The 27,601-nt window shown below is 36.9% G+C and overlaps 1 protein-coding gene across 1 annotated transcript; it reads left to right on the top strand.

Moving 5' to 3' along the window:
* Window positions 1-464: 464 nt before the first annotated feature.
* On the top strand, window positions 465-27,305 carry LOC107876145 (N-terminal acetyltransferase A complex auxiliary subunit NAA15). The gene is made up of 26 exons (XM_016723163.2): window positions 465-691; window positions 7,626-7,704; window positions 8,060-8,142; window positions 8,268-8,417; window positions 9,161-9,276; window positions 11,340-11,445; window positions 12,301-12,372; window positions 12,451-12,566; window positions 15,096-15,228; window positions 15,875-15,952; window positions 16,033-16,086; window positions 16,185-16,255; window positions 20,864-20,918; window positions 21,014-21,109; window positions 21,852-21,980; window positions 22,112-22,194; window positions 22,276-22,506; window positions 22,849-22,981; window positions 23,059-23,166; window positions 23,532-23,663; window positions 23,927-23,983; window positions 24,137-24,234; window positions 24,351-24,409; window positions 24,504-24,615; window positions 24,729-24,829; window positions 26,536-27,305. Exons 1-26 carry the CDS (start codon window positions 641-643, stop codon window positions 26,739-26,741), a joined length of 2,709 nt encoding a protein of 902 aa, XP_016578649.2. The 5' UTR covers window positions 465-640; the 3' UTR covers window positions 26,742-27,305.
* The last annotated feature ends 296 nt before the right edge of the window (window positions 27,306-27,601 follow it).

Raw genomic sequence — 27,601 nt, forward strand, 5'->3', positions numbered from 1 at the left:
AATTTGAGACGCGATGCTTCATTCGTCATTGGTGCAATGCAACACATGCCAATTGTTTATTTTTCAGTTATTGCTAGAAGGAAAATTAATACGGACTTCGTTAATAATAGTTCGAGTTTTGAAAGGCTATTCAATAGTAAATCATAGGGGCTCATTGGAGATGAGCTTTTTTTTCCTTTCAAAATAATTTGTTTGATGAGTTTTCGTACACACATTTTTTAAATTTAAATAAGTAAAATTTCTTTTTACTTAATTAAATATTAATTTTCTTCAAGTAAAATGTACGATCAAACATAATTTTAAATACTATTTTTAATTTGAACTTCAAACATCAAGGAAGTCATATCCAAATGCCTACCAAATTTACCCATTTTGTAACCTTTCTTTTCACCTAATTTTTTTTTTAGTAAACCTTTCTTTTTCACCTAATTCTTTTTAGTACTAAGTAAACGAAGTAAAATTATAAATTCCCACGAATGCAACAAAATTACCAATTTACCCAAAATATACCCCTTGCGCGCTTCCCCAGTCCGAAAGAGCTTCAACTTGAATATATCTCAGTAGGGTTGCCGCAGATAAACGCCACCATCTCCGCTGTCTCCTTCCTCTTTCTCTTTCTAGAACCTTCGCCTATTAAAAAATGGGAGCTTCGCTTCCTCCCAAAGAGGCCAACCTCTTCAAACTCATCGTAGTAAGTTCTTCGTTTCTCTCTCAAGTACAATTAATTCTTTCAACGTGTGTTATTTGCTCGTGCTCACTTTAGTAGCATGTATTTTATGCCATATTACTTCAGTTGACATTGTACTACTACGTTTGTTGCATGAATTGTATCTGTTAAGTTGTTTATGCAATGCAGTTCTGACTTTGGACGTGCTTGAGGCATTTCCGTTGCAATGCATATTTAGGAATTGTATTGTAGTACAATCGTGAATTTGAACTAGCAGTCAGCTACTTTGGAGATGATTTTGTGATGGAAAAATATAGAATCATTGGTATTGTATCTGTTAAGTTGTGTATGCAGTTCTGACGTGGGACGTGTTTGAGGCATTTGCGTTGCGATGCGTATTTAGGAATTGTATTGTAGTACAATTGCGAATTTGAACTAGCAGCCATCTACTTTTGCAGATGATTTTGTGATGGACAAATATAGAATCATTGGTCCTAAATACTTATGTTGCTGGGAATTGTATCTGTTAAGTTGTTTTGCAATTTTGACTTTGGACGCGCTAGAGGCGTTTACATTGCAATGAGAATTTAGGAATTTGTATAGCAGTACAATTATGAATTTGAACTAGCGTCAGCTACTTTGGAGATGAGTTTGTGCTATACAAGTATAGAATCGTTGGTTCAAAATACTTTTGTGCTTGGGTTGTCATGTCATCACTGTTAGGATTGATAAATTGACTATGTCATGACATTTTACCTATTAAAATCCAAGAAAGTAATATTTTTTACTGCTAATGTAGAAGAAGGAGAACGACCTGGCTTAATTAAGTAAGCACTTGACCATTGATTCCAAATATTTTTCACTCTATTTGGAATTTATGAAGTTGGAGTTGAAGATGAAGTTGTATTTGGTTATACTTTTTGTAAAGGAGGGAAGAGAACACTTTATTTGGAATTTATGAAGTTGAGTTGTAAAATAGGTTTGGAGTACTTCTCAAAATTTGGAATCCAACTCCAAGTTCTAGTTAAAATTTTATATCCAACACTGATTTTGTAAATAAAGTGTAAAATTGTTCTGGGAAAAAGTGAATAAGTCTCATGGCCAAACACTCTTTAAGTTGATTAAAGTATATTCTTTATAAGTGTTTAATTTTTGATAAGCCTAGTGTATTAAGGGATGTTCTTACTAAGTGTTGATAAGAGATAGTGAGGTCAACCCTATCCCCCTCCCACAAATAAAAAGAAAGAGACAAAAAAACAAGTAGAGATCAAAGAGAGAATGATGGACAATTTTGATCAACTTCTAATTTTCAACTTCTTTTCTCGGATATCTAGTGTTACTATTTCTTACCTTTGATTTTTGTTATGCTACCTTGGTATATTGTTCTATATCTTGAGTCGGGGGTCTATCGGAAACAACCTCTCTATTTCCTCGGAGGTAGCGGTATGGACTGCGTACATTTTACCCTCCCCAGATCCTACTCTGTGGGAATACACTGGGTCTGTTGTTGATGTTGTTGTTGTTGAAGATACAATGTTGTTGATTCTAATACATTGGGGACATGAAAACTTATTCTATATTCATGAAATTAGATGCACAGAAAAGAATATGTCCCAATGGAAAATGCATTGCACCTCCAACCGCGAGATTACAAACCATCGAATGAGTAACGTGGGAAGCAACCATTTTGAAGTCTGGATTGGGGTTTTGGGGTATTATTCTCGTATTACTCCCTCAAATTTAGTTTTATGTGGATATAGTTTGACTAGGTATAGAATTTAAGAAAGGAAGGAAGAGTTTTGAAACTTATGGTCTTAAAGATGTTCTAATACGAGTATGATTATAAGATCATTATTGCAAGTTCCGATTTTAAACATGCCATAACATTCGTGTGGCTATACAAGCTTGACACCAAGGCAAAATAAGAAGTTTAGGTTAAACTGCTTCCAAATTTAGAAAGCTGCCAATCTTTGTGGAACCACATAAATTGGAACAAAGATAGTACAAGAAGAAGTACTCCTTTTGTCCCAACTTATATGACACACTTTTTGTTTTAGTCAGTCCCAAAAAGGCACATTTCCTTATTTGGCAAATATTTAATGACACTATCAAGATTTTACTCATGTTGGGTCTTTGGCTAATAGTCCACAAAGGTGTACTCTTTATAAGGGTAGTTTTGGAACAATGCGAAGTTCTCCCATACTTGTTAAACTCTATGCCCAATCAAATTACATCACATGCATTGGGATGGTGGGAGTAAATAAGATGGAGAGCGTCGCGGTGAGAAAAGCTTGTGGTTAAATGGTAACCCTATGAAAGGTCTGAAATTGCCTTTGAGAGGTGGGAGTAATATGACTAACCAAGCTTAATGTTACGTTTGATATGCCAAATGAGTACCTTCCTTCTGATGCATAAGAGTAGAGGGGATATGCTTTTAAAGTTATGTAGATTTTATTTTTACTAAAGTCGAGCATGCTAAACCTTCGAGGGAGGTTAAAATAGACAAGTATATGAGATCTGCAAGTCAACTATTGAAATTTAGTATTGATGACTTGCTCAAAAGGCAATCCAGGTGAATCTGTTTGTGATGGAATTCTTAGAGACCAAAATGGTAACATGATTATGGCCTTCTATTCTTATCTTGGGGCAGGGACCATTAGTGCTGCCGAATGTATGCCATTCTCAATGGTATTAAACGGTGTGTTAATCATCACCATCTGAATCTTGTTATTGATACAATCCAAATTGGCATCAACGCCTTTGAGCATATAATTCGAGGCCAATACAAGGGATTCCAAGCCATGACCACCTCGAGGATTACAAGGCATGTTTGGAGTACCCTTTTTAAGCTCCCTCGAGAACAATATGTTGATAGCTTGGAGCGCAGGAGAAGCTACATTTGATGAGTCATCCACGGAAGCATTGAGCCATGACGTGTTTGGATGATCGCTTGGGCTTCGAGAGCGCATATGCGCCAATTGCATTGTTTTTGGGCTCGTGGGTCACTTTTGGGCCCAATAGCAATTTAGGGTCACTTTTGGGCCCATTGTGTAATAAATAGCCCATGGTTATAAATAGCTAGTTTTCCTTTATTTTAGACTTAGTGATTGAATGATGATGTTTTGAATACATTTGAGAGTGTTTTGTAGAAACTTGTTGGGAGTTTCTTGATTCGTCAGAAACGTGGGTGCTCGGTAATCCGTTCTCATTTGTGTCCTCGTAAGAGGTTGGTGTTGTCGGTGATTGATAGGAAGGTCTAGGGTTTAGTATACCCTTGGTTGTCCCCTCGTTATCGGTTTATGTCAATCTATCTATTCTTTACTTTATTGTATCGTTTCCTTCGTTTTCTCCTGTTTTCGTCTTTCGTATCTTGTCTTGTATCATATACAATGCTGGCGGTAAGCATGATCAACGATAATTACAATCCTAATTGGCAGATTACGGATTTTATCAGGGATATCCAACAGCTGATGAGTCTAGGGAATTTTCAGATTCAGCACTATTAGGGAAGCCAATATAGTGGCTGATGCTTTGGCAAATTTTGGAGTGATAGAAAAAGGAGACCGGTTCTTTACCCAGGCTGTATTTTTGCCTAATCAAGTCAAAGCCCCTCTATGAAGAATGACCCGGAAGAGAGTCCTAACCTCAGGATCAAAACTTAGAATAAACTCTTCACTTTTGTTGATGGGTACTGTAACTATTGTGTACAGGATGTATATCCTTCTTTTGAAAGCTGACATAGATGTAAAGGAGCAATACTGTGTAACCACTAGACTAGATGGGATCTTCCCTAATAGTATTTCAGGTCCCTTTACATACCATTTTTTGTTTCAGGATGAACTTATCATCCTATTGGTGTCAATCAGAGGAAAGTTTAAATTCCTCCTCCATGTAATTGATTTTGTGATCAATGAACAGGTTGGGGTCTGGTCTAATCCCCGATCGTTCTTGGTGGTGCTAATTTAAAAAAGTTGTACTGAACTTATGAATCATACAATATAACTTTATAAAAGAGTATTTAAGTACATACTTCGGGACATTAGATGGGTGATGGAAAACTTGTTCAACTCTGAACCTGGTAGATCTATAATAGATGTTAATTATGCTGGATAGATAGGTGGAAATGCGAATTTAAGGATGGATGTTCTGTCATAGTTATTTGACAAGATCATAAGTGTCCATATCATAGAATGTGCAAATCACACACAGAGAGAACAAAATAATGGAAGATCGTTTGGGATGGTTTGACCATGTTCGGCATAGACTTCCAAATATACCCATTAGTAATGCGACAGTATGATGATTGGAGGTGTTGAAAGGGAATGAAGTAGACCTAAAAATTACATTGGAGAGAAGATATTACGGAAGATCTATATTCTGAGACCTACAATTTCCAAGACTTAGCTAAGAAAATAATGTTATGAAGCAAAGGACCATATAAGCGATGACAACATGTTATGGTTATGTAGATACCTATAGACTTACATGAGGTGCGGGCAAATGTAAGTTTGATATTTTGTGAACTTCTAGTTTTGGAGAACCCTAAAAAAACAACAACAACAACAACAAACCCGGTGTATTCCCACCTAGTGGGGTCTGGGGGGTAAGATGTACGCAGTCCATACCTCTACCTCTAAAGAAGTAGAAAGGCTGTTTCCGATAGACCCCCGGCTCAAGGCACGAGATACCACACAAACACATAGTAGAGCACAGAAGCAGATTACATAACATAAATACGGCACCCATAAGTAATATAAAACAGAGGAAAGCAGAGGAAAGCACACAGATTCGTAATAAAACATGGGACACGGAACACGGAATCATAACAGGAATAAAACCCCTACCAAGTAATTCCCTACACTAGCGACCCAAACTGGCCCTAGTCCTCTGCCCTAATTCGCGTCCTCCAGACCTTCCTATCTAGGGTCATGTCCTCGGTGAGCTGTAACTGCTCCATGTCCCGCCTAATCACCTCATCTCAGTACTTCTTCGGCCTACCCCTACCCCGCCTAAAACCATCCAACGCTAGCCTCTCACACCTACGGACCGGGGCATCCATGCCCCTCCTCTTCACGTGTCCGAACCATCTCAATCGGGCTTCCTGCATCTTGCACTCCACTGAAGTCACACCAACCTTCTCCCGAATAGTCTCATTCCGAACTCTATCCCCTCTAGTCAGCCCACACATCCAGCGCAACATCCGCATTTCTGCCACCTTCATTTTTTGGATGTGAGAGTTCTTAACTGGCCAACACTCCGCTCCATACAACAAGGCCGGACGGACTACCACCCTGTAGAATTTGCCTTTAAGCTTGAGCGGCACCTTCTTATCACACAGCACCCCCGACGCGAGCTTCCACTTCATCCATCCCGCCCCAATACGGTGCGAGACATCCTCGTCAATCTCATCGTTACTCTGGATCACAGACCCAACATTCTACTAATTACTAGTATTGGAAAGAATTAAGTTGGAATATAGCTGAATATACGGAACATTTATACCTTATCAAAAACATATAGAGGATTTATTTGATGAGATCAACTTTTTCTAACAACCAACAAACAACTATGCTACCAGCCTTTTGAATTGTTTCCAAATATATTTAGTGTGAAAAATTGTGTTTGGGTTAGAATATATTCATTGGCATGAATTTAGTTGGAACATAGCAAAATATGTAGAGTACTTGTACCTTTCGAAAGCATATAGAGGATTTATATTGTCAACAACAACTTTTTCACACAACTAACAAGTAATAAGAAAATACGATGTTAGCAAACTTTTCCAAATGTGAATAATATCACTTTTGCATATAGTTTTCAAATATGTAAGTTTTTTTGCAAAATAGTTATTTATCGATTATTTATTATTATTATTTATAAAAAATAATTTTATTTTCAAAATTTAAGGAATCCTTGGCCGAGGGTGCCGAAGTCACCCAAAAAATCATACAAAAGGGTAGCCCGGTTTACTAAAGCTCCCGCTATGCGCAGAGTTCGGGGAAGGGGCCCACCACAAGAGTGTCCTGTACGCAACCTTACCCTGCATTACTGCCAGAGGCTATTTTCAAGGCTTGAACCCGTGACCACCTGGTCACGTGGCAGCAACTTACCTTGAAAATAAGATAAAGGAGAAATTATCTGTTTCTATGTGGTGAGTAATTCTAGAAGGGAAGAGAATCACTAATGTTTCAAGAGTGGAAAGGAGAACATACACATGATAAAATCTACTAGTTTTCTCTTTTGACATTTTGGTGTAAGATGCCAATTGTGTGATGTATATAGCATATTAGAGTTATTTTTTGCCTCACATGTTAGTCTGCTAGGATTTCTGTTGTGTAATTTCATAGCACAAGCTTAGTGCTACTTTTGATCCGTGAAACTTTTTATTTTACCTATCAAAAGAAACAAAAAATCATGCCGAAAGCTGGATGCTTTATCTCATACTTACTTTAAGTGATAGAAGGCGTACTTTGCTTCATATAATAAGTTGACAAATAATCTGTTTTGCGCTATTATTTTTTCTGTTTAAGCATTTTTGGGGTGAAATGCAAAATGTATATGATATAGGCAGCCTACTAGATTTTGTCAATTACCTCCCGAAGTCTTGGCAGCAACTGATTTTTTACAGGGTTCCTGTTGTAATCTCATAGCACAAGCTTAGTGCTGCCTTTGAATAAAACACTTCATGTTTACCAATCAAAAAGAATTCACACTGAAAGTTGAGTGTTTTTTTCTCGAACTCCAACACCAGGTGTTCTTTTTAGTAAGATTCGACATATAATCCTTTTTGTTCTAGATTATATGACTAATTAACATGAGATATTCCTGTTAATTGGTTATGACTGGAGTACATATGATCCTTGAAATTTTTTTATATATATATATTCTCTTTCTAATTTCATGATGACTGATTGACTAACGTATGTGTAATGTGGCTCCGGATTTCCCAATGTTGCAGAAATCATATGAGACAAAGCAGTACAAGAAAGGCTTGAAAGCTGCTGACACTATTCTCAAGAAATTTCCCGACCATGGAGGTAAATGCAATTCTATTATGGCAAAGAGGAGAGGATGCAATAAAGCAACCAATGATAAGTATGATGGATAATAAAATTTATGTGAACAGCAGGCAATATGCATGCCAATGGGAACTTCTACTTTTTTTTAAAAACTTCTATTAGACATGCCTACTGAAAATTTATCTTTAAATTTTCAGTCAGTAGTTCAAGCTCTAACTTCCAGACCATGTTTTATGCTGGATGTAAGATAATTGAGATTGAGCTTTGAGTAAAATAGCACTAGTTCTTTTATTTTTGTATCTTAATGACTCTTCTTTCTTTCTGAGTCCTTCTTAGTTATTATGCTGCTGTTTACTTAGTGATCTGGTTACAGAAACACTAGCAATGAAAGGATTAACACTGAATTGTGTAGACCGCAAATCAGAAGCATATGAACTTGTCCGGCTTGGATTGAAGGTGGAGTTCATTTATTTTCCTTTTTTCCCCTCTTAGGAATGAACGTTTTTTAACTTCTAGTGTCCTTTTTTTGTTTTTTTTTTTTAAACTGTATATCAGGGTTAACTACGCTTCTCTCTTTGCAGAAAGACCTTAAGAGTCATGTTTGTTGGCATGTATATGGGCTCCTATACCGGTCAGATAGAGAGTACCGAGAAGCAATTAAGTGCTATCGCAATGCCCTTAGAATTGATCCTGACAACATCGAGATATTACGTGACCTATCCCTTTTACAGGTGAGATTCTTTTAATAACATTCTTCTTCCTTTTCTGAGTGTGTGCCTGCACTTAAAATGTTTTTCATTTAAGCTCATCAGTAATCAGTGTAAGCCTCACAATGGGTTGCGAAAGATAATAGTTGGGCTGCTTCTCAATCATGTGTTAACTGTTGTTAAATAGACGCTCCTTAATGAGTGAGTTGCCCAATTACTTAAGAAGCTGTCATATAAAAAGAGGCTTAAAAAGAGTTGGTCATGGTTTCTGCTGTGACTTTTCTCTTGTTTCGTTTTGAGCTACACGTACAATTAAAGCACATTCATTTGTTATTGCCTCGTTTGTGATGTGTATTTTGGAGTATTGGATGAGACTGTCACTGTACACCCTTTACTGATGCAAGTGAATGAGTGTTTGCTAATGCTTGTAAAATTGTCATGTCTGAGCATTCCTGCAACTCCTTTTTCTTGTTCCCATACTTATAGTTGTACTGTATTTCACGCGACATTTCTGTGGTTTATTCTCTTCGATCGCTGGCTTATTCACCCGGCATTCCTGTGGATCATCAATTTCTATGACAAAGCAAGCAATTCTTACTTGATTAGCATCTAAAAATTTCGTTAGAGTGATTGCTGAAAGCTTACCTTGTAAAATGTAGCCGTTTGTTGTTTTACCTTTGTCATGCTCATTATGTTCCCTTTTCATTTTTCTTTAGCGTACTTTTCTCCTTTGTCCAAACTTATGGGTTGGTAAATATTCTCTACAGGCACAAATGCGTGACTTGTCAGGTTTTGTTGAAACGAGACAGCAATTGCTCACTCTGAAGCCAAATCATCGCATGAATTGGATTGGCTTTGCTGTTTCTCATCATTTAAACTCCAAGTAACTTGCTCTACTATTGTAGTAATATCTAGTACAAATGGTAGATCATATATGTGTGTTTCTCTCCTGGTGATTCTCTATTTTTATGCCTAATAGGAATCTAGTTGAGGAGTTGCAGAACTGCTGCATTATGTGGTGATTTTGTGTATAAGACGTTGGATATTCATATTGGGGAATTTGACTTTGTTTGCATGTGAATAAAGTATGACTGGTCTGGCAGTTGGTCTGATTCCTTAGTTCTTGTCTTTCTCTTTTCTTTTTCCCCTACAATGGTTTTGAGTAGGGGTGTTAGCAGTTCAGTTTGGGTTGGTTTTTTTCTAAAAGAAAACCAAACCAGTTAAGGCATATTTTCAAATGTTGGAATCAAACCAAACCAATTAAGTCGGATTTTCATCGCTTCAACTTTTTCATTTTATTCGGTTTTTGTCAGTTTTTTTTTTATATAAAATATATGATAATATACTTCCAAGTACATATTAGGTTGATTAATTTCAACATAATACTACTTCAATTGCCCTTTAAGAAAGAAGGAAATATACATATTTAATTTCAACATTTCTTACAGCTAAAATTACCAGTTTCAAAAAAAATAATTTTTTTGAGCAAAAAATAAAAGATTTAGTTGTGTGATATACTGAGATATCTAGCTGATGTTTGAATTAAACAATGATGATTAATTAAATGACTCAGTGACATTATTTTAAACATGATATATTCTTGGCGTTGTCAAAATGAACACTACTAATCAAACTAGGAAGTAACGGCAAAAATTTCGATTACTATAAAGATAAATACCTAGATTATGAACTAAGGGGTCGTTTGGTAGAGTTTATTGGAAAGTTTATGCATGCATTAGTTTAATGTGTATTAGTAGTACCTTGTTTGTTATATCTTTTCACCCTATGCATAACTAATGCTTGCATTAGTTACACACTCTTGTGTATTGAGGTGTGTTTTACTAATACCTCAAAATCCATGGCATTAGTAATGCAATGGATCTAATGCATGCATTAACATGATTAAAGACGCTATTATCTCTCGAAATTTTTTTTGCCTCCTTTCTAACATATATATGGAGGGTATTATGTAATTTTTTTTTTTTAGAAATTATGTAATTCATGTTATTTTTAATACATCAAACCAAACACTGCATAAGAAAAATATAAGCATAACTAATGCAAACATAACTAACACAAATATTGCTAATACAAGCATTACTAATACGTCATATTTTGCATTATTCAAATACACTCTACCAAACGACCCCTAAGAGAGCAAAAGATTATTATGTACCGTAAGTTTTTGAAATTTTTATATAAAATATACATATGTATGTGTGTAATTATGATCTTTCAATATAGTTGGGTATTTTTGGTTATTTTTTGCTTAAAACCAAAATCAATTTATGTCTGTTTTTTAAGATTAAAATACAAAAAAATGTCTGTTTTTCCTTTGTTTTTTCATGAAGACCCCTAGTTATGGGCCATGCAAATGTTTAGTTCGACATTTTTTTTGGGGTGGGGGAGGTGGTCTTGTGTTGGGTGTGTACTGGAGGAAAGGTTGTCAGATCTGTTTACTTCAGTAGAACAAAAATGTCATCTGTTAGGTTTCATGAAATTTGAAGATGCTTGGCTTTTGTCCTTGTAATGTTTCAGTGTTCGGAGTTTCTAAACAAACATGAATGACATGATTTTCTAGTACTAACGAGCCTCTTGACACTGTTACCTTTCTCAAAAAAATAACAACCCTCTTGTAAGAGAAACTATTAGAAAATTTTGAGTGGCATCACATGAGTTAAAGTGGGTACTTAGGTATATTTAATGGAACAAAATGTGAAAATGCTATATGATCAAACATGTGTTTATTGTATCTAAAATAAAGCTAGGTTCTTCTTTCATTTAATATACAGTTGCTCCAGTTGTTTCCTCGCCTGAATATGCGTAGTTACTTAAAAATTGTCACACTGGTGATAATGGATAATTTTTTGGTTCTATTTTTTGCTTTCTATAATTCACAACATTGACTTCAAACATCAATCTACATTTCATTTTGTTGTATGTTAGTGGGTCAAAAGCTGTTGATATCCTTGAGGCATTTGAAGGGACTCTCGAAGATGATTATCCTCCAGAAAATGAACGTTGTGAGCACGGGGAGATGCTTCTATACAAGGTAACAATAACTGCTAGTAATGTTTATGCATGCTTCAGAATATTTTGTTTTCTGTTTTTAAGTTTTCATTTATTTGGGAAGTGTGTTCGGTGAGTGTGGTGACACTTAAAATATTCCGGTACCATTGTGTTGCCTGATACCCATTTCGGTTTTGTGGTTAGAGGGTTGAAGTTTCCAGTAATATGCAATTTGTTTTTAATTTTTATTTTATTATTGCCCAAAATAGATGGAATCACATGAGAGTAGTTTTTGGAGATGCTGCTTTCCAGGGCCATACTTTCAGCATGCTGAAGATTTTCCTGCTACCCATCTGATTCTTTTTATTTTGACATAGGGTAGTGCTAGTTTAGCAACACATTGGGAAAGCTTGACTCCATGATACATAGTTGATAGTTATATAAACTGATTCTGAAAAATGGTTGTTTCTTTGTTTCTGAGGTAGTTCTGCTCGGCTCCTAGAAAGTGTTTTTTAATGAAAGCTCTTTGGTTAGCTGTGAATTTAAACATGCAAATGGTTTGGTTGTGTAACCACCCTCACGGACCTAATTTATTAGATCTTCCTGATTTGAAGCGTCCTGCTCGAGTGTTTAATTGATTAGAATGTGTGTTTGAACTAGTTGCCATCAGGTTATGTCTATTTGGACAAGGCTTCAGTGGCTCAAGCCTTGTCTCAATTAAAATTCAATTGCTTTTCAACTCTTCAATATGTGAAGCAAATTACTTCTTCATGTGGTGATTTTATGCAACTACCGAGTTACCCCAATGAATAATTCTGTTTTTGGAGCTTTTTGTTATCAATTTATATTATTTTTATCCTGAAAAACTTTAATTTCACCTGGTTATAAACTGTTTCAGGTTTCTCTGTTAGAGGAATGTGGTTTTTTTGAGAGGGCCCTTGAAGAGTTGCACAAGAAAGAGTCTAAGATTGTAAGCTCATATGATGCAATCCTATGGAAATTTGTTTGAATTTACTCCTGGATGTTGATTTTATTATGCTCACTGTAGTTTGACAAATTGGGCTACAAGGAGCAAGAGGTTTCGCTTCTTTTGAAGCTTCACCGTTTTGAAGAAGGTGAAAGATTGTTTAGAGTGCTACTCTCAATGAATCCTGACAATTACAGGTGCACTATTATAGCAGTTTGTTTGTCAAAAAATACTGAGACGTTTAGATAACACCTTTATGTAATAAAGAACATTTATGCAGTTAAACTTAAATTTTTCTATATGTGCATATCTTATCTCTTATATTATACTTGGATTAAATCGTTCCTTGCTAATTCCTTCTCACAAAAAAAAATCAACTCCTTGGTAATTCCTTCTAAAAAAGGATCGTTCCTTGGTAATACATCAGTATTCATTGTGGTGTTCTTTCTGGTAAATTTTGATGATTTTTTTTGAGAATGGTAACATTAACTTCTATATATCCACGTAAATTTTGATGATTAGAAGATGCGAATTTTCAGAAAACTAGTTTCCTGCTGTTTAATGTACAGCTAAAAAATAGAACGGAGTTTCCGTACTTTGTAGTTTGTACATGTCATGTCATCTTTGCTTACTTCCTTTCAGACAATTTTGTTTGCCTTGTTTCTTTTTGTCCTTTTTAAGTGGAGATCCAAAGTAACCAAAATAACCCAGAAGGGTCGTTTCACATAATGTAGAAGGTCCAGTTTCCAGAGAATATGTTTATGAAACTTGTTTTGTGGTTATTTTCTTCTTTTTCATATCAAGTTGCCTTGAACTTAGACACATATGTTGGTTCAATGAATCTGCTGTTACGAGTGCTAGAACTACATATAATATTTTGGAATTTATTAAAAAAATTAAGGACGGGCTCTTTTCCTGGTACCTCAGGTTTATCATGAAACTTTATGCCTTACATTGTTGTTGTAAAGGGCATAAGAGAAGTTAGATTGCTTGGGTTCCTCCTAAAATGTTGCTGATCCATGGTGGGTCCTCCAATAATGCAAAGCTCATCTCAGCACCCGTCAATGAAGTTTAGTAACTTGTAAACCATGTCTATTTAATTAATTTGAAATATAATAATCAAGTCTTAGTTACATAATAGTCATTAGTCATTTTACTATAATTAAATGGAGTCGAGTTAAATTACATTGTTGACTACAACAACTACTAATTTCAAGTGTGATTAGACAACCAAAAATTAGACAATGACAGTGCGGCATACAAGTAAAAAAGTAAGAAAACCCAATGTAATTTCACAAGTGAGGTCTGGGAAGGGTATATGTACGCAGATCTTGCACCTATCTTTGTGGAGATAGAGAAGCTGTTAAAAGACCCTCGTCTCAAACATCATTGACTAAAGGGAGATATATAAATACCTCTCCAGCATTCTTCTCCAACCCATTGCTCTTCACCTGAAAATATTTCATTGTAAAATAATAAATCATCCTTGACTCGGAATATCTAAACCCTCCCTCCCCCTCCTCCTCCTCTCACGCCAAAGAACCATGTAAACTCTCCACCATTTCACCCTAAAATAAAATAAAGTACCACCACCGGACTACATTCCTCAAGCCATTCCCAATCTTCTTCAACAAATACATAAAACAAGACCCATTGCTCCACTCATCAGTCAAAAACATTGCTCTACTTTCCAAACTTCACAACCCTTTACAACCGAGCCACCTTACTCATATCTCTCACCATTTCCATTTTATTCAAGCTTTGTGCTAGCATAGACCACTTTCACGGATCCAACCTTTGCATTTTTAATTCCATACACCGACTCCTCTACCTCTTATCTCCACTACTTCATGCCTTTTGCCATTGAAGACCAACTAGCTTAAAAAACAACACTCTCCCCTCTGGCGAATTCATATGAATTGACTGATTTAATCCTCTCTTCTTATATACCACTAGAATTATTATTAGATATTGGTTAAAAGCCAAATATGTGTCGGATATTTATGCATTGTACAGGAGGAGAATGGTAGGATGCTGGCTGGGAACTAAGGATTGTTAAAGAAAAATGGGAGATGAAGAAAGGTGCTTGAATGCCATTTGAAGAAAGGAGAAAGGTTGGGTTGGGCGGTGTGGATAGCTGTTAATATAGACACAATGCCTTCTTTTCTTTTTTAGAATTTGGCACATAGCACCACGTGTCTACCACCTACCAAGCATATAATGGTGTTTGTTGTGTAAGGCGGTCAAGGATGCATTTCAGACAAAGACAAGGAAATAATAGAACCCCCACAAAGTTTAAGTGTGTAGTCGGACTAAAATTTATGTTTGGTTTCTTGACTAAAAATATATGTTATTGTTCAACAATCTAAATGTCGGATATATTTTTCTTATTTATATTTCTTTGCCATGCCCCAAATTCTAAAATTTATGTGATGACGAATCCAACCTCTAGATCTGCACCCGTGTTTGGTACCTGCTCCTTCAACCAAGCAACGTAAAATAGAAGGAAAAGAAGCTAATTTTGCATTCCTTTTTCTTCCCTTCCTTCCTGAACCCTTAGAATGCAGAGTAACACTTCATGTATTTAGTTCTGCTGTCTAATGCCCTTGTTTTTGCCCTATCTTTATCTGTTTGCTTAATCACATGCGCGCTCCTTTCTTGTCGTCGTGACCTTTCTGAGTGGAGTACTAACTATTCATGTAATATATACTTTCTCTAACTTTCAGATACTATGAGGGGTTACAAAGATGTCTGGGACTGTATTCTGAAAACGGGCAGTATAGTTCTGATGAAATTGATAGGCTTGAAACTTTGTACAAGTCACATGCCCAGCAATATAGTAGATCATCTGCTGTAAAGGTAATGTGTGCTTTATCCTGCCTACTAGCAGGATAGTAGCTCTCTCGTTCTGTCCAATAATGTTTGAATTGATCCCATTGCCTATGATTGTGGGCAGTGGCTACCTCTCTTACCCATATCCTGTCAATTTGTTTTCAGGAAATTCCATAATTATCTGCCTTCAGCAAAGTACTGTAATTTTAGATGGCTGATTTAGTTACTTTGCGTTCTTGTCTTTGTGGACCTTATTATGGTTTAAGTATTAGATATAATCTCTCTTGATAGAGTTGACTTAATTCTTTTTTTGGTTTTAAAAAAGAACTGTCAGGGGCCAACCTTAGGACCAACCAGTCTTTATTCTTTAAAGCTGAGTGGTAATGGGCATGCCCCTCTATCTTTCTCCACTTAAATAACAAACTTAGTTCATATGGCGAAGGGGCTTGAACCTGTGACCTATGTCACAAGTCCCTCATCCTTTGCCACTTGAACTAAACCCTGGGGCAAATTGACTTTTCATTTTTTTTAAATGCTAAAAGTACAAGCTGTCTTCAATGACTTGAGATGTAAACATTTTATGACTAATCTATCGCCATTATTACCTTTTCCTATCTTGTGGAAATATGATAAGTAGTATCCACAGTGAACTTTCTTTTCTTGTCCCTTTCAGAGAATTCCACTTGATTTTCTTAGCGATGGCAAGTTTCGGGAAGCAGCCGAGAACTATGTTCGACCTCTTCTGACAAAAGTACTTATATGCCATCACCCTTTCTGGTTTCGTTGGTCTTTTGATCTAAGCTGACATGTTTTGTGGTGATGAATATTTAGGGCGTTCCTTCCTTGTTTTCTGATCTTTATCCACTGTACCATCACGCTGGCAAGGTTAGATCAAATGTTCCTTCATGTACCATAGCAGATTGCAGGGGTTTATTGTGTTCCTGCATATTTTTGGTGTTTATAACTATTTGCATGTGTTACAGGCCAATATTCTAGGGGAATTGTTCCTGAGTATGGAGAAGTCAATTAAGACTACTGGTGGATATCCCGAGAGGTTAGCAAAGTCTGTCTACTTTTTGATTCATGATACACTTGTGTGTCATTCTCACAATTAGGCTTAACAAACCGCTGCTCTTACTTTACAGATCCTTGTCGTGTGCTGATTTATTATTTATTTTGCCCCCTTTATCATGTTGGATGAGTAATTGGATCTCATTTGCTTTTCTTCTTCCACTACCTTGACCTTCTTGAGACCACTTCAGATATCGACAGTTACTAGTTACAGGTTTCTATTGGGAACAGCCTATCTACCCTTGAGGTAGAGGTAAGGTCCGCGTACATTCTATCCTCCCAGATCCCATCTTGTGGGATTTTATTGGGTATGTTGTTATTGTACTAGTTATAGGTTTCTATTACCAGGTACATTCGGGTTACTTTTTTATTTTAAAGAATTTCTGTAACAAATAAATTTGTAGTTTGCTAGTTTGAGGCTGAGATTATTTTTATGTTTCCGTAAATGTGGTCACCTGTCTTATTATGTTTCTTTTAACCTTCAATCACCATATTCAAGATGATTCTCATGATAAAGTTTTTTGTTTCATTATAGAGGTTCCACATCAGGACACTAGTCAAAGATTATCTACATATTTCATCCTTAAAAAAATTATAACATTCTGCACCAAAGCTGATTTCTCAATTTTAACCAGATGAAGCCAGTCTGTTTGTCAAGACAACTTCAATAAGGGAATTTTAAGTAGCTACTATTTGTCTTTTTCACGCCTGATTATTTTGATTTACTGTATCATACTTTCAATGTTTATCAATCAACCTTCTCTTGGATTCCATTGAGATATAAGCTCAAAGGTATCAATGTCTTACAATTTTATGAGGTTTAATCAGTGCCTACCTTGATGCTATGATTTCTGTGGATTTTGATTCAGTTTTTTTCTTACTTCCAATTTTGATGTTTGAATATACACTTCTACATTGGGTGAATGAGAGTAGTAAGAGGAGCACAATCAAATCTCTCATTCGAAAATGGAAAGTGGATGTTTTGTGCTTGCAAGAAACAAAAGTAGAAAATTGGTCTACTGCTTGGGTACAACAATTATGGGGTAACAAGTGGGCTGACTGGGCAGCTTTAAAAGCATGTGGTACTAGGGGCGGTATCATAATTATTTGGGATAAGAGGCAGTGGGTCAAGACAGACACCCTCCAGGGCTCTTATTCCATATCATGTATGCTAGAGAGTATTCAACAGGAGTTCAAATGGTGTTTTACTGGTATTTATGGACCTCACACTAATCTGGAAAGGGAAGAGATGTGGCACGAAATTGCTGGAGTTCGGGGGCTATGGGATGGACATTGGGTATTGGGGGGTGATTTCAATGTGTGCAGATTTGAAAGCGAGAAATTGAACTGCTTGAGAAGGACTAGTGCCATGAGATCCTTCTCAGACACCATTCAAGACCTTAACATGATTGACTTGCCACTACAGGGGGCTCATTTTACATGGTCAAAGGGTGATAACATTGTGCAAGCATCGAGAATTGATAGATTTCTCATTTCCACAGAGTGGAATGGCTCATTCAGAGCTATAAAACAATCAGCCCTTCCAAAAGTGATATCGGATCACAAGCCTATTCTTCTTGAGAGCGGAGATTGGGATGTTAGCCCTTCATACTTAAGTTTGAAAACACGTGGCTTCAATCAGAAGGGTTTCTAGAGAAATTGAGAGACTGGTGGCAGAGCTACAATATAATGGGTAGGGCTGACTATGTACTACTACAGAAATTGAAAAGGCTGAAGAAGGATATAACAACCTGGAATAGGGAGGAATTTGGCAAGGTAGAGACCGGGAAAACCAAAGCCCTAGATGAGTTGTCAGCACTTGAGCAAGCAGCAGAAAGTAGACAACTAACAATGCCGGAAACTATTCAGATGATGAACCTGAGAATTGAGCTTCAACAACTAGTCAAGGCTAAGGAAATCTCTTGGCGGCAGAAATCAAGATGCTTATGGCTTAAGGAGGGGGATAGGAACACAGTTTTTTCAAAAAATTGCTAATTCTTATAGAAGGGGAAATTGCATAGACAAAATCAAAGTGGGTACCGAGATCATTGTGGATAAGCAGAGGATGAAACAAGAAACTCTTGATTTTTATGAAAAGTCATCAGCCAACTTTGAGGGCATTGCTTCGATCTCAGCTGTGGAAACAATGAATCTGGTGGCGATTTTTCAAGAAGATGAAGTTTTGGCAGCAATTCAATCTTGTGCTCCAGACAAGGCACCGGGGCCTGATGGGTACACAATGGCATTTTATCAGAAATCTTGGGACTTCATCAAAGTTGACATACTTGCTGCTATGAACTATTACCATCAGCATTGTTGGATGGTCAGGTCATGCAACGCTTCCTTCATAGCCCTTACTCCGAAAAAAAAGGAGCAATAGATCTCAAAGACTACAGAGCAATTAGTTTAATTGGGAGTATCTACAAGATCATAGCTAAGGTCCTGGCAAAAAGGCTAAAAACAGTTATGGGAAAGCTAGTCTCTAATCATCAGAATGCTTTTGTTAAAGATAGGCAAATCACTGATGCTTCATTGATTGCAAATGAGGTTCTTGATTGTATACTGAAAAATGGAGGGGCAGGCATACTATGCAAGTTGGATAAAGAAAGCCTTTGATCAATTGAATTTGGTCCTATCTTATTTCCATCCTTAGGCAAATGGGGTTTGGTGAAAGATGGATCAAATGGATCAGTTTCAACATCTCTACCGTTAAATACTCAATCCTCATCAACAGAAATCCAGTTGGGTTTTTCTCCCCGCAAAGAGGTTTGAGACAAGGAGATCCACTTTCTCCTTTTCTCTTTATACTTGCAAATGAGGGTTTAAGTAGAATGTTAGACAAAACTAAGCAACTCCAGTGGCTGAATGGTTTTGATGTGGGGAACAGGATCACTAAAAACATTTCTCATTTGTTATATGCAGATGACACTCTGATATTTTGTGAGTCTAACCCTTCTTATCTTTGAAGCCCTATTAGGTTTGCACATCAACATGCTAAAAAGTGTGATCTATCCTGTTAATGAGGTGTTGAATTTAAAAGAATTAGCGGTTATCTTGGGTTGTAGTATCGGTGAATTCCCAACCACCTATTTGGGGCTGCCATTAGGTGCCAAGTATAAGTCGACAACTATTTGGGGAGGAGTTATTGAGAAATTTGAGAGAAAACTTGCCTCTTGGAAGATGCAGTATCTATCGATGGGGGGTAGACTTACATTGATCAACAGTGTACTTGATAGTATTCCCACATACCATGTTCCCTATTCCTAGCAAAGTGTTGAAACAACTTGGCAAGATCAGATTTTTTGTGGGAAGGAAACAGTGAGGAGCGCAAGTATCATCTGGTAGAATGGCCCAAAGTCCTCCTTCCCAAACTACAAGGGGGGGGGGGGGGTTAGGGATCAAGGACTTGGCTCTGCATAACAAGTGTTTACTCATGAAATGGCTATGGAGATACACACAAGAGGAACATGCCTTATGGAAGGAGGTGGTCAATGCAAAACATGGAATACGGAGTCATTGGTGCACCAATTTTTCAAGAGCACCTTATGGGGTTGGAGTCTTGAAAAACATTTGCAAGATATGGGAGGAATTTTCTCAGCATAAACACACTTCATGTGGGGAATGGACTCCATATAAAATTTTGGAAAGACAAATGGCTCTGCAACACAATTCTGATGGATGATTATCCAGGTCTTTTCCACTTAGCCAGGTATCCAGATTCAACAGTCTCGCAAATAGAGATGAAACAATTTGGAGCATTATGTTTAGAAGAAATATGCATGATTGGGAGCTTAACGACTTGGTCAAACTTCTACAGACTCTACAGAGTTTCTCTTTCAGTACTCGGGCGACAGATCAGTTCAAGTGGGACACTACAGGAGCAGGGAACTACACAGTCATTGCAGCCTACAGGAAGTCGGGGGCACTTAATCAAGTCATGACCCCTGGCCATGGAAGCTAATTTGAAAAATCAAGCTACCTCCCAAAATCATCTGTTTTAGTTGGACTGTGCTATATGAAGCTTGCCTAACTCAAGACAACCTCTATAGAAGGAAACGCTACATTGTGAATGGATGCTACTTATGTCAGAAAGCAGCAGAAAGCAACAAACACCTTTTTTTGCATTGTACTGGTACAGCAAGTCTGTGGAACATGTTTTGCTCTCTTTTTGGACTCAGTTGGGTCATGCCACATAGTATCAAAGCAGCTCTTGAGAGTTGGTGCTGCTGGAAAGTTGACAACACCATCAAACAAGCTTGGAAAATGATACCTGCAACAATTCTTTGGAGTATCTGGAAGGAACGTAATAGAAGATGTTTTGATGGCCTATCAACGCCTCTCCATTCTCTCAAAGCTGATTGTCTCATTTGTCTGTATAGTTGGGTTAATATGTCCTTTGTAGATTCCCTAGATAGTTTCTTGAACTTTGTTAGCTCCCTAGCTCTAGCATAATTGTACCAGAGCTAACAGACCCAACTACTTTTGCTCTTACTTTTGTAACTAATTTGCATCTTCTTGATGCCTTTAATGGAACATTTACTTTGTCAAAAAAAATACACTTCTACATGTAACATTATGCTCCATGCTGCAGTGAGGGAAAAGAGCCCCCTTCAACACTTGTGTGGATTTTGTTCTATTTGGCTCAGGTTTGCTCACATGTCTTCAATAAATATTCACGGCGTTGATGTCCTTCTCTTTGTTTCCTTTCACCTTCTAATTGCTGAAATACTTACTTCTGCAGCATTATGATAGATGTGGACAGTATGACATTGCTCTTGTAAAAATTGATGAGGCAATAGAACATACTCCGACGGTCATAGATTTATACTCTGTCAAGGTATATTTGCTGATCTATCCATATCAAAATAATTGTGAATCTTTCATTATTTGTTTCTTTTGCCTTTACCATTTGTTTGTTGACTTTGATATTTGGCAATATCCCTTCTTGGTTCTTAAGTTACTTTTCTGAAAAATGTTTATTGTGAAACTGCACTTCCATTTTCAAAATGTTGTGAAAGTAAAGTCTGCTATCAGAGTTTGCCAAAATTAAGTAACTGTAATTTGCATCTTTAATTATGTGTTTTTGCTTAATGGGTCTGGACAGAGAATGGATATAGGATTCATTTTCCAGGGCTCGACTAGTTGGATTGAGGTGTAGATGATGGATTGATTTTTATTTTAACCTTTGCTTCTAGTTGTTGCCACCTATGTTAGACATATAATATAGGTCTTTCTGACATACATGTTTTCCGATGTTTGCCTATTGATTCATTATCATTTTTTGCATGTTGTTTCTTTTTGTCCATCTTCTTTAGTTGTCAAACTTAAGCAGCATAAGTATTACATTGATCAAAATCCATTCGATCTGGTATAGTCTCATTTGACGTTACATCTTAAGTCAAATCCACTCACTATATATTGCTAGTTTATCAAGTAATCTTCTACTCTTTTCATGCCTCTCAAATTTTATGATCATATATTTACACATGAATCTTGGTCCCTGGATGAACTTGACATATGTTGGTCTAATCGTTACTTTTGTGATGTATGTAACTTGTCTTTGGTTCTCTCCAACACAGAGCCGCATATTAAAGCATAGTGGTGACTTGACAGCTGCTGCGGCATTGGCGGATGAAGCCAGGTGTATGGATCTTTCAGATCGCTATGTTAACAGTGAATGTGTCAAGCGTATGCTTCAGGCTGATCAGGTATTACACTTTGCTGATTTTCTTCTATCTTTAATAAAATCTCTAAACTTTGCTGGTAATTTTCAATACCTATGAATTATCCTACATTAGTCTCTTGATTTCTTTATGGCCTACGCTGCACATCTTTGTAGGTGGCGTTAGCTGAAAAGACGGCTTTTTTGTTCACAAAAGAAGGAGATCAACTGAACAACCTTTACGATATGCAGTGCATGTGGTAAGTCTCTTCACTGATCTTGATCATGATCTGCTTGGTTTTGGGATCCTTTAGCAGCAGTTTTTTGATGAATTTGGAAAGGTATGAACTGGAATCTGGGGAAAGTTATCTGCGCCAAGGCGAGCTTGGGCGGGCCTTAAAGAAATTTCTGGCTGTAGAAAAACATTATTCAGATATCACGGAGGACCAATTTGATTTTCACTCTTATTGCTTAAGGAAAATGACACTACGCACCTACGTTGAAATGCTGAAATTTCAAGATCGGCTCCATTCACACGCTTATTTTCGCAAAGCAGCAAGTGGTGCTATCAGGTATTTATTTTGACTTGCTAAAATTTGTTAAAATGTTTGGGATCTTCAGGAATCTTGGAATTTAACCTGTTATAATGCTGTTATTAACATTTACTAATTTGTTTGCTATTTTCTGTCAAAACCTGTGAAGTATTGTCTAGGAAAAACATCTGCTAGTCTGATTACTGGAAGGAAGGATTCTGCTTGATATCCATGTTTTGTCCTAGATTATCAGTTTGCCAATATGACCATGGAACGATTCTGCGTTCCATGTTTTGTCCTAGATTGTCGGCTAGCTTACCGAACGTTTCTGTGACTGAAGATTTTTATGTTTCATTTGGGTATCCTTTGCTTGTAACTCAGATGTTACCTGAGGCTGTATGATTGTCCTCCAAAGTCGGCAGCTGAAGAAAATGACGAGATGTCTAAGCTACCTCCCTCTCAGAAAAAGAAATTAAGGCAAAAATTGAGGAAAGCAGAGGCCCGAGCTAAGAAAGTACTTGAAGTTGCTTCTCTATTGCTTTTGAAAAATTAACTTAGGTTGAAGTTACTTATTATATTCTGTGCTTTTAGGATGCAGATGTCAAAAATGAGGAATCAAGTTCAACTAGTGTTGCAAAATCAGGGAAGCGCCAGGTGAAGCCTGTAGATCCTGATCCATATGGTGAAAAATTGGTTCAGGTATTATTTTGTTTCTGTCATATCTTGTAGGTATTGTGAATTTGGACGCAATAATCTCATGTATGATATATGCACAATTTGATACAATTAGTAATGTATAGCCCTAGTGATGATAGAGGATTCTGGAATTCATTTTTTATCGAGTTCTAGTGTACCGAGGGATATCTACATCACCATTTGAATTTGTGGTTACAATGGGATTTAGCACATGAAAATCTGTGAGGTCGTGTCAAACATTTGGAGTCTAATCCAAAAAAAAAAAAATTGTCCAATAAAATGGAAGAAAAGGAACTTTATTTATTTGAGGCTATTACAACTTTTGCATATTTTGATTGAATAAAATCTTCTCAATTGAGAAAACTCAGATTGAAGATCCTCTGGCTGAGGCTACGAAGTACCTGAAGCTGCTACTTAAGCACTCGTGTGATTGCTTGGGGACACATTTACTATCCTTTGAAGTAAACATGAGGAAACAGAAAATCTTGCTTGCCTTGCAGGTAAGTTCCTTCATAATTCAACAGTTAGAAAACTTTCTCTTCCTTTTTGGTCAAATGTCTTATCATTTTTGTATGGTGTACCTATGTTGGGTACTGTTTCCAGTGCATTTTAATTCAACTTCTTGAATTCCATCCTTATTATCTTTTCTTGTTTAATTGTATCAGGAATCAAAGTTTTCCTTTTCTTTCTCCTTATAAAAAGAGTTGGTCCTTTCCTTCTGTAACCATTGACAAACATTCTCTTGGATCTCTATCTTTTCCAGGCTGTAAAGCATCTATTGAGGTTGGATGCAGAAAATCCAGAATCTCATCTCTGTTTGGTATATTTATCTTGTTTCAAGACTTCTGAATAATTATTCTGCAGCACCGTAGATTATTTTTGTTTGCATTGTCAACTGTTTTTTTGCACTGGGTTCAAATTCTTCGTGAACTCTTTGTACCTCTTTATTGATATAGAATGTGATCTCTTGCAGATAAAATTCTTCCATAAAGTAGGAGAGTTGCCTTCACCAGTGACCGAGACCGAAAAACTTGTGTGGCGTGTCTTAGAAGTCGAGCGACCTACCTTTAGGTTCCCTTGTATCCTCCATTTTCTGTCTTAAATGTTTTTAGATATTGATTTATTAAACAGTGATTTATCCTTTTTATTGAACTGAGGTACCTATTTCTTTCTCTTGGCATTTTCAGTCAGTTGCACGAGAAATCACTAATTGAGGCAAACTACGTTTTCCTTGAAAAGCATAAAGGTCCATTTTCAACTGTCATTTTAATGGATTTGTCATATTTGGTCTATGTTCTTGTTCCTAAGAGAAGTATGAGTTCTTTGTTGTACGTGTGCAGAATCATTGATGCACAGGGCTGCAGTGGCTGAGTTAATGTATGTCCTGGAACCAACCAGGAAGGCTGCGGCTGTCAAGTTAATTGAAGACTGGGTTAATGATGTTGTTTCTATGTAAGGACTTGTATTTATGAATCAATTAGCAGTCTAACAGATTGCTAATAATGCCTCGGTATATATGTTGTCTAAACTTTTAAGGGTTCTGTTTTAACTTTTCTCCAAATTAGAGATGGTGTACAAGGAGCTGTTAGGACATGGAAACTGAAAGACTGCATTTCACTTCACAAAATCCTGGAGAAAACCTTGAATGACCATGATGCTGCATTGAGTAAGTGCTTTGCTCTTTGCCATCTCATGCTGTTCTGATTTTTGATATCAATATATCATGCATGCTATTCTTGTTCTGTTTCAAGATAAGAAAAATATACATATCGTATTTCTGCAATCTGAACGGGGTTAAGCTAAATTAGCCACTCATTTTGTTTCAGTTTGTGACCAATACACCTTTGTGGCTTAAAAAGCCATACATTCCATGTCAAACTGCTACATTGTAGAAATTGAGTGTTTTTGTTTTGTTCCTGTTCTTTAATTATTTTTTTCCAGAGGCGTTTCCTTTCTTCCTCTGTTCTGATTCATCTATTTTTTTGACGAGATTTTCTTGCTGGTTCTTTGATAAAGGTATAGGAGAGTTCAATTAGTCCATATTTCTACTGTTCCCCTGCATGAATGGTTTTAAGTTTGGAACGTGCATCATTGACTTGATAGGATTTACCACTTGACCGGTCATATCCATTTTTCTCATAGTTATTCTGCAACATGATTTTCATGGTGTTGGCAGTGTTCTCTAGCATCACAAACATTTAAGCTATTTGAAGACAAGATTACTGCACTTCTGCCCCCACCCTCATTTAGGTGGTCATTTGGTCTGTTTGATTTGGTCCTTCATTGTACCGAAACTGAACCGAAGTTATCTCAGTTCACTCAGTTATTAAATTTTCTGTTTGGTTACTCGGTTTTCACTTTAACTTTCTTCTTTGTCAAACAAAGTATCTCTAATCAGTTATCTAGGCCTTAACTACCTGTCTGAGCAATAGGATATGAATTTCTTTAGGACACTCCGCGAATGAAGTACAGCTTACCCTCTTTATTAATTAATTTTCACAACAAGGAGCTTTGCCATTGCCAGAGTCAGGTAAGAAGTGATGCCTTCGCAACTAAACGCCTATTAGCCAGCCAATAATTCTTTTCTTTTATTTTTAAGAAATGGTAGTGCCTTCCATTAACTCTACTTGTAATAAACCAAAATAGTGGATTTTTTACGGTCCATCAGTATTCATCTGACAATAAAGTGTAGTGACTTAGTCAGTATTCATGAAGTCGGCTGCAACTTTGAAGCAAACCTAGTTGTGTTTGCAATTTACTCCCCAACTCCCAAAACTTTTGAGCAAGTTATATGAGTCCCAAAACTAAATATATAATGCATCTAAGTATATAAACTTCAGGTTTATCGGTGGTTCGTTTAGAGAATTGAACACTGAATCTCTGAATTGTTCAAACCAAAACTGATTGAGTAACCGAACAAAGCAAACTGAGAAAACCAAAATTTTCAGTTCGGTCATTTTTTGTGTTTAATCTGAATTGTGGGCACCCCTACTTCTCTCCATTTTATCTCCTTGAAGTTTAGTATCCAAATAGGTTAAGCTTCTAAAGCTATTTTAAAAGGTGCGGTGCATCTTTTTCGAGTAAGTTGGTGACGTGCTCTAACCTCTGATTTGTGGAGTCCCCTCTGATTGGATTTTTTGGTCTGTTTTACTTCGTCTGCTGTGTCTTCTAGTTGTAGTATATCCCTTTGTCATTTTTTGCCTTCTTTATTAGGGTGTATAGGTCCTGATGTGATTTTCAGTTATGTTACTTAACTATGTGCCGACAATTTTTTGACAAAATGGAGACGCAAAATCCTTATTCGTCTTTCACTGACAATTATACTTAATTGATAATTCTCTGGAGAGTGATCTGTTTGGCACACTCATGTAGGATGGAAAACGCGCTGCGCCGAATTCTTCCCGTTCTCAACATATTTTGAAGGTATTCGTAGCTCAGCTACAAGTACAGCTTTCCATCAGACACAGAAAATCCCTGGAAATGGGGTTGTCAACTTGAATACTGGTGAAACTTCTGCTTTGCTTTCATCAAATGGGAGATTAGATAAGCTGGACACACTGAAGGATCTACATATCTAATTGTATATTTCATGCTGAAGTAAGTTGCCCTCAAGAGTACCGGAGAAGCTAATTGAAACCATATTTTTGACCTCCGAATGTGCTCCTACACCGATGGCAAGGATCAAATGGGATTAAGGTCTCCCGAAGACTGAGACATCTGATGATTTCTTGCTTTCAGACAGACTTCCTTTCGCAACAGTTCTCCATCCCTGGGTTCAATTTCTTGGCTTCTGTGTATATTTGATCTGATATTGTTATGATGGTATAGCATTGTCTGGTTGCTCAGGGTCAGGCCAGATACCAGAAAAGGAGTTTCTTGGCCTAGTTCAACAACTTAGAGATCGAGTGAGCTCTCCGGGAAGTCTTCAGAGTCTGAATATTGTGTACCACTAGCATAGAACAATATGCCAAGCTAGATGACACTGAAGGCTTGTGTATTATTCAGTTTTGTCAAGCATTTTTAATGGACGAACACGGTATGTCAAGGTTTTTGTGATAGTACTCGGAGAAAATTACAAATTGATAAAGAGTTGCGGGGATGATTTTCCGTATATATGCTAAAGCTTTATGCCTTTAACTGGATCTTAGTTTCTTTATCTGTTTCCCTAGTCTGTTTTGTGCCGTATTTAGGCAGCTTGACCAGAAACTCAGCACTTTGGTGAAGAAATACGTTCTTTCAATAGATTCTTTCGTTTGATAGTTTGTTTCTTCCAAAAGTTGGAAAGTAATGTGCTTATTCCCTATAGGTTTCCTCTAGGATGCATCATATTTATCTTCTGTAAGTTGTTTAAAAATATACTTGCTGCACTACAAAAGGAAGCTCCTGTATTGCTTCCTTTTTTGCTTTTAGATACTTCACATTTAGCAACCAAGCTATG

The sequence above is a fragment of the Capsicum annuum genome, chromosome 6 (assembly GCF_002878395.1).
Source record: "Capsicum annuum cultivar UCD-10X-F1 chromosome 6, UCD10Xv1.1, whole genome shotgun sequence".
Lineage (NCBI taxonomy): Eukaryota > Viridiplantae > Streptophyta > Magnoliopsida > Solanales > Solanaceae > Capsicum > Capsicum annuum.